Source organism: Juglans regia, chromosome 11, assembly GCF_001411555.2.
Source record: "Juglans regia cultivar Chandler chromosome 11, Walnut 2.0, whole genome shotgun sequence".
NCBI lineage: Eukaryota > Viridiplantae > Streptophyta > Magnoliopsida > Fagales > Juglandaceae > Juglans > Juglans regia.
In genome coordinates, this window is record NC_049911.1 from 30,182,902 (window position 1) to 30,200,507 (window position 17,606).

The 17,606-nt window shown below is 38.6% G+C and overlaps 1 protein-coding gene across 2 annotated transcripts in view; it reads right to left on the reverse strand.

Annotated features, from left to right (window-relative positions):
- Window positions 1-17,606, reverse strand: part of LOC109021172 (BEACH domain-containing protein B) — a 58,985-nt gene that overhangs the window by 1,704 nt on the left and 39,675 nt on the right. For both annotated transcript variants that reach the window (XM_035682747.1, XM_019003745.2), the window contains 13 exons: window positions 16,178-16,642; window positions 15,809-16,022; window positions 14,855-15,076; window positions 14,219-14,692; window positions 13,828-14,133; window positions 13,260-13,712; window positions 13,128-13,174; window positions 12,935-13,028; window positions 11,897-12,103; window positions 8,273-8,398; window positions 7,802-8,173; window positions 7,460-7,691; window positions 553-1,320 (listed from right to left, as the gene is read on the reverse strand). In XM_035682747.1, the coding sequence (XP_035538640.1) occupies window positions 620-1,320; window positions 7,460-7,691; window positions 7,802-8,173; window positions 8,273-8,398; window positions 11,897-12,103; window positions 12,935-13,028; window positions 13,128-13,174; window positions 13,260-13,712; window positions 13,828-14,133; window positions 14,219-14,692; window positions 14,855-15,076; window positions 15,809-16,022; window positions 16,178-16,642 (3,913 nt within the window). In that variant the 3' untranslated portion in view covers window positions 553-619. The remainder of the gene's footprint in view (window positions 1-552; window positions 1,321-7,459; window positions 7,692-7,801; window positions 8,174-8,272; window positions 8,399-11,896; window positions 12,104-12,934; window positions 13,029-13,127; window positions 13,175-13,259; window positions 13,713-13,827; window positions 14,134-14,218; window positions 14,693-14,854; window positions 15,077-15,808; window positions 16,023-16,177; window positions 16,643-17,606) is intronic.

Sequence of the window (17,606 nt, forward strand, 5' to 3'; positions counted from 1 at the left end):
TATCAAGGTGGATTTCCTGCAAAGGGCATCCACCTCCTTTAGCAATGGCGACTGGTCACCGTGTGAGGGGGCAGAGGAAACCCTCCTACCATCAATGTGGGGTGGAGATCTGCAGAAGGCACTCCTGCCCCTCTACGTTTTTTGACTTTTTAGTTTCTATTTAATTTTTTAATAATTTTTATCTTATACTTTAATTTTTTAATCTTCTTATTCTTTGATGTGAGAATATTACACGTGGAGCTGATGTGGGATGATTGAGAACACTGTCGCAATTATTGCTTGATGAAATTTGGATGGAAGAACTGTTTGAATCAAATTGCAAAACCCAGGTACCCAAAAGCGACATTCTTAAAACTGAGTGATCTTTTCTAAAATAGTTTAAAACCTTTTCTTTCTAGGTGAAAAAAGGTTTTGCACTTTTAAAGAAAGATTAGTGTAAAACCTAGGGACCAAAGGTTAAGTTAACCCATTATAAGTCCAAAAAGAGTTAATTTATTCAATGTTAATGACTGCAGTAACTAACCAAAAAGAAGGTTAATGACAGCAGTTTACCTGCAAATAGCATCACAGATCAGCCCCAGCTACAAAGACTCCGACTTCTCTGTCTTCAGCTGTTGATCTATCCCATTACGGAAGCTTTAGATTTTACATTTTGAGGATGGCTAGCTTTGCGAAGTTGAGGGTTTTCAATAGAATACACAAGAAGGCTTCCATCTTTTGTCCCCGCTAAGAAGCATTCTTCTGGGGTGACTGTTAAAGATGTTATTATCTTTCCAACTCCATTATACCGTTTGATAATCTCAAGTGAGTTCATAGAGCGTACAACTATCTGCCCTTGGTCACCTGCACAAACCAAGAACTCACCGCAACCACTCAGTTCTACACAATTGAGGCGTCCATTGGAATCGGATGCAGCCAGATGTTTTCCATTAATAGAATAAAGGTGCAAACTGAGATCATCATCAGCATAAAACACAATTCGCCCATGCCGAGAGGCAACAAGCTTTGACAAGGCACTGCCAGAAGGATGGCGTAGGGATCTTACATATCTTCCCTCCCTAAGGGTATGAAAAACACAAGTTCCATCTTTTGACCCACTGATAACTATATCAAGCTCCACACTAACATATAAGCATGTAATTATATCATCGTGACCACAAAGAATATGGAAGGGAGTTTCAACAATAACATAGTCTTTACGAGGTAGCTCTGTATGTGAGTTACGCACTCTTTTTTCTGGGGTTCTACCACGGAAAACTTCCCACACCATGACTGTAGTGTCATAACTTCCAGTTGCAAGGATGCTCCCATCAGATGTCACTGCAGAATTATAATTCACCTTCAGTGGTTTCTATAGTAAACAACGAGCTCAAGTAACAAAACACTGCGCAGAAAGAAAACAAAAATACACAATGTATTTTGGATGGAAACAAGATCATGCATTACAATGCAGGAGCACATCACTCGCAAGTGTTGACAGTTCTGCATCTCCAGTTTCACCAACAGTATATATGACATGAGAGAGACAGAAAATCACGATGGTCATTTCAAGCAAGTGTAGCCTTGTGAATGAGATTAAGAGATTGTTGATTCTTCTTCTAACTCCACTCTTAGTTCATAAACCTCCATCACGTCACTGTGATGTTAAGCACAAGGCCATGCCTTGTAACACAGAGTAAGTTATAATCTTTTCCTCCTGGCTTAGAATATAGGTTTTTTTTTTTTAGGAGAAGAGGTTGCTAACATGCATCCACATGAAGCATACACAGCGGTAACAGCAAATGATGAATCCAATGAGAAAACGACAATTCTATTTCCCAAAACTCATTACATATAAACTTCAAGCTCTTGATATTTCAACAGGGAACTTCCTTAGAATCTTCACAGAAAAAGTTTTCTCTCCGTACAAACAAAGTTTTCTGTACAACCATAAACTCCGATGAGGCTTGGTGAGATTAAGCGGTGAGATCACAACTGAGTAGTGAGTTGTAGGGGTCGCAGAGTAGGTTGGGGTTCAGAAGAAATTTAGATATAAAATCGAAAACATTCAGTTTGAGGAAGAAAGGAAGCTCCTTGCTCATTACAGAAAGTAGCTGGCAGATAGTTAGGGAAGTGAAACTTGGGATGGTTTCGGTGCAATGGTTTGCTAAAGCATTAGAGGAGTGTTTGAAGGGGGGGGGGGGGGACGAAGGATTTTTATACCACATCAAGGGAGGGTGCCGGGAGTTTCATTGCACAGAGGTGTTCAAATGTCAATGGCCGTTTCATGGTGTTAGTAGAATATGTTGGGGGTGGAAGGCGAAATTTTATCTTTGTATCGGAAGACATGGAGGGGACGGGGTGGAGAAGGATGGCAGATGCATTGAGGGAGGCCATTTCGGGGGAGGGGATCGTGTTTCGTAACTTGGGTGAAGTATCACAGAAACCATCGGGGATGGGGAGTCAAACACAAAGTCGGTCATACAAGGAGGCCCTGGTGTAGAAGATGCCGCCGATGCAGTCTCGAGTGCAATATTTGCGTGGAGGGGCCAATGGTGGTAGAACTCAACAACAAACAACAATGAGATGCCTATAAGGTCAGGGAACGAAAATGGCCAGACACACTACGGGTTCAGACTGGGTGCACTGGAAGGGAGGCGATGGTAGGTCCGTTGTCGCTCAGGCAGATGATGGCATGCACAGTACTCTAAAGGGCATGCAATCCCAACTGACAAATTTGCAAGGGAAAGTGGCTGCTTTAATACACTGTGTTGAGGAGGATAATGCTACGGGCTTGGGCTTTGCACCTAGGAATGATATCGAGCCTAACAAACATATGGGTGTAGGCAAGAAAGTTGGGCTTCAACCTGTGGGGAGTAATAAGCAACCAAGGGACCTGGCAAGGTCTAATGGGCCTCGGGTAGCAGGTTCATCCACAATGGGTGTTCAGCTCGTGTGGAGAGTGAGAGGTGGGGACGTGGCTGGGCCTTCTACCGGCGGGAGGCTCCTGACCTCGCCTGGCAAAGGTCCTGATAGACAAGACCCTAGCCACAAAATCGTCGACGGTTGCTCAGACGACGAACTTGATAGAGAGAGAGGTGTTGGCGGAAGAGCTCGAAATGGATATCGTTGATGTTGCACCGTCGGACGTTGGATCCCAGGCCCAACCAGGCCAGACAAGGCTGACAGATAGCAAGGGCGAGTCTCCTCTCGAGACCCAAGTGGTTTCCTCGCTAGTGAAAGTGTCGTAGCATCTGGAAGTGGCCCGTATGTTGTTTATTGAAGCAGAGAACACAAATGAGGTTTTGGAAGGGTTTTCTCAGATGTTAGTGCCTATAATGGATCCCTCTGAGAGGGGTGGTAGGTCTAACTGTGTTGAGGAAGAAATGGGGGTGCCGTTGCAGTCACAGTGGACACCCAGGGATGTGATAGACATGGCAGGGGAGCCAGTACCCCTGAGTTGCTTTTTGCCAGGTTAGTATAGTGTCTCTGATTGGCTTTTACGCAAGGCAAAGGAAATACAACATTGTGTGGGAATTGAATGCGAGGGCTTTGAAGAACAATTCATGGCTTTGTTCACAACCATTGAAGATGGGCATGTTCAGCAAAAGAAATCATGTTCTAAGAAATAGAGGGAGCTCAAGAGACTCACTTGGTCTCTAAATTATGAAGGCAGCTCAAGTAGAGAAAGAACCAAAGGGAAGGGAATGGCATCGTCTTTAAGAAGCCCAAAATTATTTCTTGGAATGTCCGAGGGCTCAATGAGGCTAATTAGCGTCTGCGGTTGAAAAGCTTACTTTGTGGCTGGAAGGCGGACATTGTGTGTTTACAAGAGACTAAGCAGAAACTTATTACAAGAAAAATTGTTCGAAGTTTATGGACTTGTACCTATGTGGATTGGGCTTACTTAGCATCTGATGGGGCTTCGGGAGGTATATTAATTATGTGGGATAAAAGAGTGGTAGAGAAAATGGAGGAATTCATTGGGCTGTACTTAGTGACTTGTTACTTCAAGAATGTGGAAGATAATTTTTTGTGGGCGTTCGCTGGCATCTATGGGCCGAACCTAGATAGCAATAGAAGACTTCTATTGGAGGAAATAACGGTGATTTTAATGTTATAAGCTTCCCAAGCAAATGATCAGGAGAAAGTAGGATGCAATCTGCAATGATGGAATTTTCGGAGTGTATTTTCGACTTGGGATTGGTGGATCTTCCTCTCATTGGCGGAGCATTTATGTGGTCAAATCACCATACGTGGTCTAGACTGGACAGATTTTTAGTCTCGTCAGAGTGGGAAAGCTACTATCTAGATCTATGCCAAAAGAGGCTTCCTCGCATTTGTTCGGATCACTTTCCTATTTTGTTAGATTGTGGTGGGATTCAATGAGGGCGTCAGTATTTTAAATTCGAAAATATGTGGCTGAAAACTAAAGGCTTTGTGGACAGGGTTAGACAATGGTGGTCCTCATATCAGATATATGGCACTCCTAGTTTTATTTTGGCAGGTAAACTGAAAGTATTGAAACAAGGTTTAAAGCTTTAGAATATTTAGTTCTTTGGTGATATAGGTGTCCGGAAGAAGTCTATGTTGGGAGAGATACAAGAATTAGAAAGGATACAGGAGGGTTGGGTCCTTTCGTTGGAAGAGTTATCTCAGAAGGCAGAATTAGTGTCAGAATTAGAGAGGGTTATATTATTGGAGGAGATCTCTTGGCACAAAAAATTTAGAGCATTGTGGTTGAAAGAAGGCGATCGAAGCATGGGGTTCTTCCATAGAGTGGCCAACTCTCATAGGAGAACTAATACCATTGAAATGCTGAATATAGATGACGTGGCTAGTACAGAGACTCCTGTGATTCGAGAGCATGTTGCTGATTTTTTTTATTACTTACTTACTGAACAGGTGCGATGGTGGCCAAAGCTTGATGGACTAGCCTTTGAGTCCATTGAGCCACATAGTGTTCCGTGGTTGGAGAGACCCTTTGAGGAGGTGGAGGTTCATGGGGCGGTGAGTAAAATGGTTAAAGATAAAACACTTGGTCTTGATGGTTTCTCTATGGGATTCTTCCAAACATGTTGGGATGTAATGAATGAGGATTTAATGAAGGTGTTTTAGGAATTTTTTTCTGTTGGGAAAGTTGAAAAAAACCTAAATGCCCCTTTTATAAGTTTTATTGCACTTATTCCTAAGAAGCTTGGGGCAACGGAAGTGAAAGATTATCGATCTATTAACCTTGTAAATGGGGTGTACAAAATCATATCCAAGGTGCTTGCAAATCGTCTAGAGGAGGTGTTGGGAAAGATTATTTTGAAACCCCAAAACGCTTTTGTAAAGGGTAGGCAAATTCTGGATTCAGTTCTCAGTTATTCATAAATTGGATATGAAGAAAGCTTATGATCATGTGAATTGAGACTTCTCAATTTACTTGCTTGGGAGATATGGTTTTGGGGAGAGATGGTATTCGTGGATCAGATGGTGTATCTCAACGGCGAAGTTTTCAATGTTAGTAAATGGCAGCCCAGTTGGCTTCTTCAACAACTCGAGAGGCCTAAGACAAGGGGATCTTTTGTCTCCACTTTTATTTGTCATAGTTATGGAAGCGCTTAGCAGAATGATCTCGGCTTTGGTTAACAGTGGTTTTGTGATTGGTTACTTTGCTTTGAAGCAACATCTAGTCTGAAAGTGAACTTCGACAAATCAGAGTTGGTGCCAGTTGGTAATGTTTGCAATATTTGACAGCTGGCTAACATTCTTGGATGCAAGGTTTCCTCTCTTCCCATGAATTACCTTGGTCTTCCCCTAGGGGCAGCATCACGGGCTAAATTGATTTGGGATACAGTGATTGAGAAGATTGAACGTAGATTAGCTGGTTGGAAGAGATTGTACTTGTTGAAAGGTGGTCGGATCACCCTAATCAAAAGCACTTTGTCCAATTTACAAATGCACTTTCTATCTCTATTCCCCATTCCAGTAAGTGTGGCAACTCGGATTAAAAAATTGCATCGTGATTTCCTTTGCTGCGGTGTGAGGGATGAATTCAAATTCCACCTAGTCAAGTGGGATAAGTCATGCTCTCTAATTTCTTTTGGTGGGTTGGAAATTAGAAATATGAGGATCTTTAATAGGGCTTTACTTGGGAAATGGTTGGGGAGATATACTATGAAACCGGAAACTCTATGGAAGTCGGTGATAGACCTTAAATATGGAGGTGTGTAGGGGGTTTGGAGCACTAGAGAGGTGAGTGGGGCTTATGGAGTGGGAGTTTGGAAGCATATTAGACGAGGGTGGGAGGTTTACTCGTCACACTAGACTTATGTTGGGAGATGGTTCTAGAATTAAATTCTGGAGTGACCTATGGTGTGAGGATAACACCTTTAAGGATTTATTCCCTTTAGTTTTCAGGATTGCTTGTGAAAAAAAAGCTTTAATGGCTGATGTTATGGTGCTATCTGGGGATCAAGTCCAATGGAACGTGAACTTTAGTAGGGCAGCCCAAGATTGGGAAATTGGTAGCTTTGAGGATTTGTTTCGTCTTTTATACTCCATGAGACCGAACATTCAAGGAATTGACAAGTTGTGGTGGATACCAACAGGTAAAGGCATGTTCTTGATTCATTCTTTTTACCCATGGAAGAAGATTTGGCAAAATAGGGTGTCTCCTAAAGCGGCATTTTTTGTTTGGTCAGCTTCATTGGGTAAGATTTTGACTATGAACAACTTATGGAAATGGGGGGTGATCATAGTAGACTGGTGCTGCATGTGTAAGAAAAGTGGTGAGACTGTGGATCATCTTCTACTGCATTGCGAGGTTGCTAGAGAGATATATATGCTTTGTTTTGTAGGTTAGAGCTAGCTTGGGTCATACCTGCCACAGTGGTTGAGTTCTTGGCCAACTGGACAAATCTAAGAGGAGCCCTCCAAATGACAGCTGTGTGGAAAATGGTGCCTATTTGCATCTTGTGGTGCCTATGGAAGGAGCGAAATGATCGGACGTTTGAAGACAAAGAACGCTCTATAGAGGAACTTAGATCACTTTTTGTTAGAACATTATTTTTATGGGCCATAGCTGTAGATTTTTATGGCCTTGGCATTCATGACTTTCTTGTTTCTTTTTCTTCTTCCTAGATAGGCGTTAACTCGTGTATACCTTCTTGTGTACTTGGGCTAAGCCTATTATTACTAATACAATCGTTTACTTATAAAAAAAAAAAAAAAATCAACAGATCCAATAGGATGAACATTTTGGTTTTGCTGTTAAGATGGGATTAATTTGATGTTTAAAAAGACCATAAAGTAATCTCCTTTATAAGAGAATGTTTTACCTCAGGATACTGGGCAAGAGTGCAAACGAAAAGTTGGGATTTTACCGAGGACAAGATATGTTAACACAATTCTATCTAATCACTGTGAATACTACTAGCATAGATAAGGGAGTAGTTATCAGTGAGTTAAACTATCTTTGACCTATGAAAGATACCTGCAACACAGCTGACCACATCCTTGTGCTGTCGGATGCTCTGCACCATTCTGCCATCATTTAAGGATATAACCTGAAAGCTATTTTCCCAATTACCACTTGAGATCAAAAAATTCTCTGATGGAGTCTGCAATGTTGCAAAGCATTGCGCTCCAAGTTCAAAATTCTCAGCCAAAGGACTCCCGATTTTGCGAGGATAAAGAATATCAGAACCAACTCCAAAGAAAGGGTCCTGCAATAGTTTGACGATTTGTTTTAATATTAAGACATAAAATCATAAACTTGAATTCGTACAAAAAGTGTACAAAAGCCAGAGATCTCAATAAATAACAGAGACCCAACCTGAGACGCAGAAAAGGTAAAATTTCCCCCAGTTTGCAGTTGGGTTGTCAACCACATCTTAACTGACAAGGTAAGCCCCTGGTTCACAAGGACAATGTTCGAGTCCAATACCCCAACATGAAGTACAGAAGATGGTGGATAACTTGTACCACAAACAACGGAAGTCAAACTGATAGAATCAGGTGCAAAGTACAAAGGATGAGCAATTGGAATTGGAGGTCCTCTTCTAGGATGCTTTTTACGGAAAATCTGGATTGGAGTCTGGCCAAAATTTGCAATTTGGTCTTCAATTGCTGCTCTTTGAAAATCATCTTCCATGGTGTCCAGATCAACAGCACCTTCGTAAGTCAGGTAGTAAAAGATATTTGCTGCCTGTAATTTAATGTTTATTTGTCAAGAAAAGGAATCCTGAAAAGATGGATAGAGTTTTAATGGATTACACAGACATCAGTTTCCAATATTAGATAATACCTCCACTGCCGGTTTTCCCCGCTGCTTATAACCAAACACCAAATCTATCCAGTGGTGGAGATTTGAACTAACATATTCACTTTCAAGGGCCTCTCGATTTCTATTAATAAATTCTTCAGGCAAGCCCTGTGCAAATAATATGGAATTAAGCTTCTCATTTTAGAAGGAAAGCTAGAACTAGACAGTTAAAGCCCCAAAACAAATTCAATTAACGTGGTGTAGGGAATAATAATTATATTGATTTCATGAACACAAATAATGATGATGATGATGATAACAATAACAATAATATGAATTTTACGTGCTTAGTTATTTTCTACTTAGAAATAATAATTATTCTGCATGCTTAAAAATGTTGCATCCTAATGTTCAAGGTGTGTCGAATATTTGCACAGAAGTGTCACAACTATTATTGGATAGGTTTCAGTAGTCCAATTTTATTCTTCAGATTTGCAGTTTATAAATCAAATGTTGGATATGATGCAAGGGAGTGTCTGAGAAGACTGGTATCCAAAATGGATCCAGTCCCCTAGTAAAAGAATCTATGCTAATAAGCCATCTCTGGTGATAACTCAACAGTTTGAAGTGCTTTTCTTGTGTATTCTTGCTAAATACATAGTCTGTGAGACGATCTATTCTGCAGAGTTTTTTTTTTTCTTTTGATAACTAAGATAAAGTTTTATTAAAACAAGTAAACAGGCATTGCCCAAGTACACAGGTAGTATATAGAAGATAACACCTATTATAAGTTAGGAGCAAGAAGATGATACAAGAAAGTCATGAAGACTAGATCCATTGAGTATAATGACAGAAGCCCAAAGAATAAGGTGTGAAAAAAGAAACTTCTACGCTCAGCAAAAGCACACTCCCTATAACTTAAATGTTATAGTAATCCATAACTTGAATGTTATATGCTAAAAATTCAGGGAGAAAAAAAATCCTCTCTTAACTTCTTGATGTGGGGAAGATTCAAAGATGCTTAATTTTATACAATTGATTAAGTAGTGGAAATCCTTCCTGTGTACTTGGGTTATGCCTTTTTACTGTCTTAATAAAATTTTCTTATCTATAAAAAAAAGTAGTGGAAAAGGATTTAAAACATGCATTTTTAGGGTTTGGAAGTTGAGAAGAGTTTAGGGTTTATAAGTTGTTTACAGGTTAGGGAGGATAGGAGTAGAAGGCCAAGAGAGTGGTTCTTGAAAGATTGGATTTTCCCTTGATCCTTCTCAGGGTTATTTTGGTCAGTAAGCAGGATTTTCTGGCAGCAGCTGATTAAGGAATCTTTTCATGTGACAACCGTTTCATTTTCTTCTTTTACAAAGCTTGTATCCTACGATAGTCCATTCCTAATGGAAAATTCATATTCAATCAGGTCTTGAAGAGTTCAATGGACTGCTAACTATGAAATATCTCCCTCGGCATTTTCATTACAGAGACCTAAGCTCATGCTGTATTGCTAAGATTGGAAAGTTCTAATTTTTTTTATTATTTATTTTAATTTGTTTTACATTGGTGCCTTCTTTTGTTCTAAAGGTAAATACAAAAAAATATTCTAGAACTTTGTTGCAATAACCTAAGATGCTGTTAAATGCTGATATACCATTTCATGAGTTAATAATCTTCCCCACTGGATTATAACTCAGCTATTTTAATTAAGCAATTTGTTTTTATTTTTTATAAGTAAATAAGTGATTTGTTAAAATATGTTTTGCCTTTAATACCATGATTCATATACCTACAACAATCAAGGCTAAAAAAGTACTTGGTCAGAATGAATATCTTGTTTCCTATCTCCTTCACAGGAGTCCTGAAGCACTAAAACATGTTCATTATATCTTTATTTATCAGTTTCAGACAATAGGCTATTCGTTTCTTGCATTTGTTCAAAAAAATTTACCAATTTTTTTCTCAATTTCAGAGAGTAAACAGATTTGTCAGAAATAGTTTTGCTGCAGGGGCTATAGTCCTGGGCCCAATATTAGCAATGAAAAGGTTAGCAATGAGTTAAGTAAGCATATTCAAACACAACCAACAAAACTAAGGGTACAATATTTAGTGTGAACTGAATTTTCATACACCTTATATTATTTTTAATTTCCCTTCAAGACATAAAAATTGAAAATCAACTCCAATACCATGCGATCAGTAACGATGTTTCCCCACTGCTAAAAATTCTTAGTTTCCATCATAGTTTAGGGTATGAGAACCAAACTTTTAAAAAATTTTCCATGCCGGAATAGTAACTGGCACGGGGTAGGGTACTTTTCCGTCCCGGCTCAAATTCAGGCTGGTTTCAGTCCATTCCGGCCGGATGGTAATTTTGGACCGAAATTTAGCTAAATGGCATTTTTGTAAATAACTTTAAAAGAGGGACAGAACGGTAATTTTCTGCCCTGGTTGATTTCTCTTGTCTTCTCCCCCCTTCCCTTGAGAAATCACATCTCAAATCCCTAACCTAATTACTTTTCTCTCCGTCTGTCTCCACTCTAGTCACCAGCCACACTCCAGCGAATGGAACCCGCCAAAATCAACGGCATTGCAACTCGAGCTTCCCGAGTCCTGACGCCATTGCAGACTCACAGCCTCCGTCAAAGCTCTGTCCCGTGTGTTGCTCAATCCCCCCCCCGCCCCCCCGATCGCAGCTTTTTCACTTCCTCCGCCACATGGCGAAGTCCACCTCCACACTCCACCGCCCCACTCCACACCGCAGGTATTAAGTTATTAACTGTAACTTTATAGATCGGAAATCCCCCTTTGAATATGTAATAATCGAAACCACTGTGATAGTTTCTTAAACCCCAAATCATTGATCTCGTAAATTCAATATTTTGTCAGATGAAGGGAAGGTTTTATTACAATTTGGTGACAGATTATCACGATCGATTCATCTAATTCCCTATATATACAAGATCGAACTTCTTAAAGGAATGTTGTGCACAATATCTGTTGCATATTTTACGTTTGATGTGCATGCTATTATGGTTTTGTAAATTTGTAATTGATAGGGAACCCACAGAGTCCCTTGATAATTCCTGAGATTAGAATGCCATTGATCGATTCTCCCCTGAATCAATATCACCAACAAGTATTCTGAAGTTGTGTTTCCCAACAGATAAAAAAGAACTAGAAGCCAAAGAAAAAAAAAAGACTATAACCCAGGAGGGGAAAGTTTTTGCAATGGAATATTGATGCTTTAAAGACTTGTATTGATGTTATTTTGGAATATAGTTTCTATATATATATAATTTATCCATATAATGTCTATCACGAAACGGTACACTAAAATGTACCGGTATCGAAATATTCCATTCTAGTGCCTCAACCGGAACGGTCACGGGAACGGAATTCAAAACTTTGATGAGAACACAATTCACCCTAATATTCAAAATCAGCCACACATGTTATTTCCATGATCACAAAGTGATATTTTTATATTTAACAGATACTAATATCTGTCACTAAGTACTGCAGAGCAATATTGTGCAGTTGTCACTTCGTTCCTAAATGACAAATTGAGTCCTAGGTATCAAACTTAAAAATAGATAATAAATCAAGAACAATGGACAACATCAGTAGTCAAACTATGCATTGTCAAAACCTGAACTCTGAAGTGCTTTCACATACCTTGGCCCAGGGAGGGAGACAAACATCACCTATGGGTTCACCATCTTGTTTCACTCCTAAATGATAGGAGTTTGAATTGATAAGAAACTCTGGCATGTAAAAGAACTCAGGAATCAACTCCTTCACATCACTTGTATTAGAAAGGCAATTCCGATATGTGCCCTCAATGCTTTGAAAGAGGCGATCTGCATGGTCGAGTTTGCCACCCTGACCACACAAATAATTTTAGCCTTTGGACCATTGAGTCGCCAAATCAAATTCTTAATGAAAAAAAAAAACCTTCATATGATTGGTGATCATGCCTTTCACAATTTTCATATCACATATCATTTTGTGTATTAAATTCTCTAGTATGTATTCTGTCTTATTTAATATCATACATCATATATACAAATACGACTTTCCTTAACAAAGCACTGGTTTTTTAAACTTAATATCCAGAACTTGTAATTTTCTTGCTTTGAAGTTTTAAGCCATCATCCTTCCATGCAGATTTATTTGGCACCATCCTCTTTTACTAACATTTCAAATGAGATTAGCCTTCCTACAGTTGATAAATAAAACTGGGGCCAATGAAGAAATAGATTGATAAAGGAAAAACCATAATCCTTAAAAACACTATTAGCTCAACAGGACGTGCCCATTATATACAACGGTTAGTTGAATCGCTAGAATTTCTCAGCTAGAGCATTTGATTTTCTCATTATTGAAAAGGCCAGCAGAACCTCAAGACACAGAAAAATGGCTTCTGAATAATAAGTATGAAACAAATTTTCATAACTATCCAATCATAAGTGGAAGAAAAACTAAGAATTGCACAAAGCATTGTGTGTAGCCTATCCTTGTCCTACATTGTCTTTTTTTAATTAAGTAAAAAGATTATATTAATAGGAATGGGCATATATCCTGTAATTTATCATATACGATAATATACTAAACTTTTTTTTTTTTTACAAGTAAGAAGAAATTTTATTAGAAACGAAATACATTCTAGAAAACAGAAATAATATACTAAACTATGACATCAATAAAGAGTACCTGCAAATTACGGTGAAGAGATGTAAATGGTTCTAATCGAAGAAGGTAATAGAGTACAATCCCCATGCTCGAGTAATGAGACCCATAGTAGAAACTGCCAAAAAATTAAAGCATGTTGCCAGAGAGACCAAAAAAAGTCTATGGGGACTTTAAAGGAACCGATGCATGTCCAGTAAGTGGGATTGTGAATTACCTGGGTATATCAGGATCGCTGAAGTTCCGATATCTATCTTCAAACACCTGTAAACGCAAAGCATAACCCAAAGATATTAAAATTCTAAAATTAGACAGATTGGCATCCATTAATTTTATCTTATAAACTAACCTCAAATCTTTTCAAATCCAGTGCTCCAACGGGTTTCGAGAGATCCCTAAAGGTTGATGACTTGTTAAAGTCAAGAATCTCTGAGGAGTAATCTGCCAAGACCCAAGGAAAGACGGGATACTGTGTCAAATCATTATAAGATCTTCCTGCAAGTGTATTGAGAATCATTAAATACTCAAAGTTTGTTATGTCCCTTCTTCTCCATCTCTCTCTTGCAGTTTCTGCCATTTCCAGGGCTACACGCCTATCAACAAACGAAATAGCTCCACTCTTATCCCTACTACTTCCTTTTGGAAACAAATACTCATTTCTGGTAGTAACTATCAAGGTTCCAACTTCTTTTGCATCCTTCAATGATGCAAAATTCAAAAATATGGGGGCGACTGAATCACTGAAGAAAATCTCTATTGCGCTGTATCTAAGCAAATACCGAGTCCAATAGACTGCTTTTATCTATGGCAGCCACAAAAAAATAAGGACCAAAACAACACAAAAGAATTGTAAGTCAGATTTGTGTACAGAAGTGAAGGAAGGAGCAGAAGCTAATTGAAGTCATAATTTTCCATACCTTGCTTAAGTTCCACCTCCTGTGGCGCTTAACATTTTTTAATTGTTTTTTATGCATTTCATTTATTGGATCAATATCACTCGTGATACCCCTCCCCAAATCAAAATGATGCTGGAAGTTCTGCTTTTGATTAGACTTGGTCAAATCAGAATTGCTTGAAGCATGGAAGTTCTTAAACACTGACGATCCACCAGTACCTTCGACCAGAAATTCACAAAAGAAATGCAAGAAACTTTTCATGACTGCCAAATGCCCAGCTAATTTTCTCTTGGGGGTTACAAGTACACATGGAATTGACAAAAGAACCTGAAAAGGCAATCAAGATATAAGAAAATCAGTTACCCATTTCATTATTTTTTATTTTGGCACAAATTTATTTATTCACGCATACCTCATTAGTTTCTGTCTCCAGTGAGGAGGAAGAAGACTCTTTTCTGTCTTGCAGGGCATCCTTCTTGTCAATACTGTCTTTTAGTTCTGTGCATTGAGTGTCTGGAGGATCCTTGGGGATGGAGGCCTTATGCCCACTTATTTCAGTACCATTATCATTGGATTCTGAGCTCCCTTCATCAGTAATTCTTCTCACTCCTTTTAGCAGAAAATGCTTCATTTGCTCAGGAATTAACCCCACAAAACCAGATTTGTTTTCATTCACAGGAAGATTAGACTCATTGCTAGGGGCAGAGGAGGGAGGATGGCACAACTTTTCGTCAAAATGGTAATTCTGTCTTAGCTTTGGTCTGCGCCGCCATGAATCTTCCGTCTTGTCAAGTTTCCAATGTGTTATGGAATTATTGGGAAAAGGATTAGCAGACCATGGACCTCTCTCATCAATCAAAGAACGGAACATGTGTATCCATTTTTCCTGTCCATGCAACACTTATATTTACATACATAACGATGTAACAGTCAACATAATTTCAACAGTAGAAGGGGAAATGAGCAAGCAAGACAAACAGAATAAATGAAAATAAAAACAAAAAGAAGAGATGAAGTATTTTCAATAACACCAGAACTGTCCACATACAGCAACATTTTGCTGCTCCTCCTCATAAACAAGCTGGAATGCAGCTCTTCTGCTGTCATCTGAAGCAAGAACGGAAGTCAAGCTACTTTGTATCTCATCTTCAAAAGCTTTCTTGTTATTAGATTCTGCAAGAGAAGTTTCATCAATCCTAGTGCGGAGCTCATGCAATTGCCTGCTGCGGTCAGCTTTTAATGTATTCATATATCTTGCCTCATCAGCAACCTGAAGAACGAACTTTAACAATTAAAAACTGGAAAAGATGACAAAGTAAATGGCTTTCAGGCCAAATGGCAACTCCAGCTCCCATAAGAATAGAGTGACAGTGAGATTGATGATTTGAGTCTCTTTGGGTGTCCGAGTAAAATTTTCAACCGAAAAAACTGATTTAAAACGTTGTCATTCTTTTCATCACTAAATCATTTCCGTGAGATGAAAAAGGGCCATCCCTTTAGTCTTATAGTGGTTAACGCAGGGCAGCGGATGTGGAGTACACATGTGATACCTCAAGCTGACTTATTTTCATATTATTATTCCAAAACCATTTTTTTTTAAATCAAGAATGCAGATAACTATGGCTAGCTCTGTTCGCTTGGTTAGTGACCTTAGGGTCAATGGGGAAAAACCTGTGGACCTTACAAAATACACTGACTGAATATATATTATACTAATTTGAGTGTGCATTTAAACTTGTTCCCTTAAGACAATGTCATAGGTTTAAGGTAGTAACTTTAGCAATCTTTGTATTTCATTCTTTGCACCTTGAATGTGCTAGTTTCTATGCTACTCCAGCTTTTATTGTTGAAGTATTCATCATACCACTTCAATCTTGGATGCAATTGGCAAGATTTGCGGATAAATGGGGGCATTAGATAATAAAAAATTAGGATATGGCAGTGCAACAACATACACTAATGAACTAATGAATAACAACACGAACACAGCTTTAGGACTCACTGCTGCAAGTACTCGATCCTTTTGTATTAAATTGTGAATTGATCCAGTTTCTTTTGGATTGCTGCCTGAATCCAAGGAGTCATCTCTTCCAACAATGCTAGTAGCAAGCAATGATTTGCCACAGTTGACAGTTTCTCGAATCAAGTGTGATATAACATGAAAACGAGCACCATCATTTAACATTCCAAACTGCGACCTAACGGCAAGCAAAGCCCTGGCACAATTTTATGCAAAGTCAATTTCTAGTAGAGAATGCAAAAATTGAGACAATCACGATTCTATAACCCAAGTATCAATAACTAAGCCTACATAAATAATATCTCGAATCTATGAGTTTTTTTAGATGTCATTTTAAAACTAAAGAAGTACCAGATGAAAAGCTGCAATCTGCTTTTGCTTTGCTCGTCATCAGCAGCCAAAAAGCTCGGCAAAAGTAAAATGACCTGTTGGACACATCGTGATGCTCTTTCTAAAGAAGATTTGTAAAGATATAGGATTACAAGTCTAAGAATAATGCGTGGGAACCTCTCCCCTCGTAAAAGCATAGCCTTATCAATGCTTTTGTTTGATTTTCCACCCAAAGCACTGCCTATCCCTCCTGATACAACAACAGCAGCCACTTCTGCAGCTGGAATGTTCAGTGATTCCACTAACCCACGTGCTCGTTGCCCAAGAGAAGGACCCACAGCTGAAGACGATTTGGGCAAAACTTTGCTTGGTCCCTTACCATTCATCTCACAAATAATAGTCCACAAATCATCATATAGATTCCACCACTTCTCATCAACTATGTCATCTTCATTGGCGATTGGCTGCTTGCCACCCCACAGATTTCTACAAATGAAACAATCAAACAACAAATAAAGCTAATAAAAAATGACAAGATGAACTTGGCTCCAAAACAACAAAGTAAAAGCAGCACATGGGGAACTCAGACTTGAAAGGAAAAAATAATGAAAGAGGAAAATATGCATTCCACCTCCCATTGTGTGTATATGTTTATAAATCATGCAGCGTTAGTCTTTCAAGGTTTATACTTAGGCTTTGTTAGCTGTGACCAGCGCAGTCGCTACTGATAAATTTGGGTTCACCACAGCATATTCTTTCTAGTTTCAGAACATTGCCTTCCATGGTGGACTCTTAATCTCAACAGATTAGGTTTGGAATATCAATTCTTATTACAAAATGATTTTGCATTAATTGCATGGATCCTTGTTCTTCAATCACCCCTATCTACTACAGTATCTTTGCTTTTTTCCTTGTGATAAGTGTCTAATGATCTTCTTTGCTGAACCTTTAATTAGCATAAACCTTTTTCTACTTCTTCAAATTATGTCAATTTTAGTTTCAGTTATCATTTTAACCTTTATGCTTCTCCGACTTCAAGGAAGTCAAGCTTTAGCAATAATGTATTCATAATCTTCATTGCACATGATTTGGGTGATGATCTCTGAGCCCAACCTTCTTATTTCCAATGAATTACCAATTACTATTATTTTTTTTTTCAGCAACTAACCAATGTGATATATAATTTTTTAATCATACCCAATGGATCTTGAGCTCACATTTTAATGCTCCACCCATTTTTATTGGATAGAAAGTGCTATCATCCATTATAAATCTATACCATATATGCCACAAACTCCTTGAGGGAAAAGTTGACGAACCAAAATGCCCTAAATAACTTCAAAAGAATGGCTGTAGCACTTCTCTATAAAATAAATTATTAGTTAATTAAATTCTTGTTTATTTATAAATGTCAACGTGAATAATAAATTTATCTTTGGAAAGTCTCCAC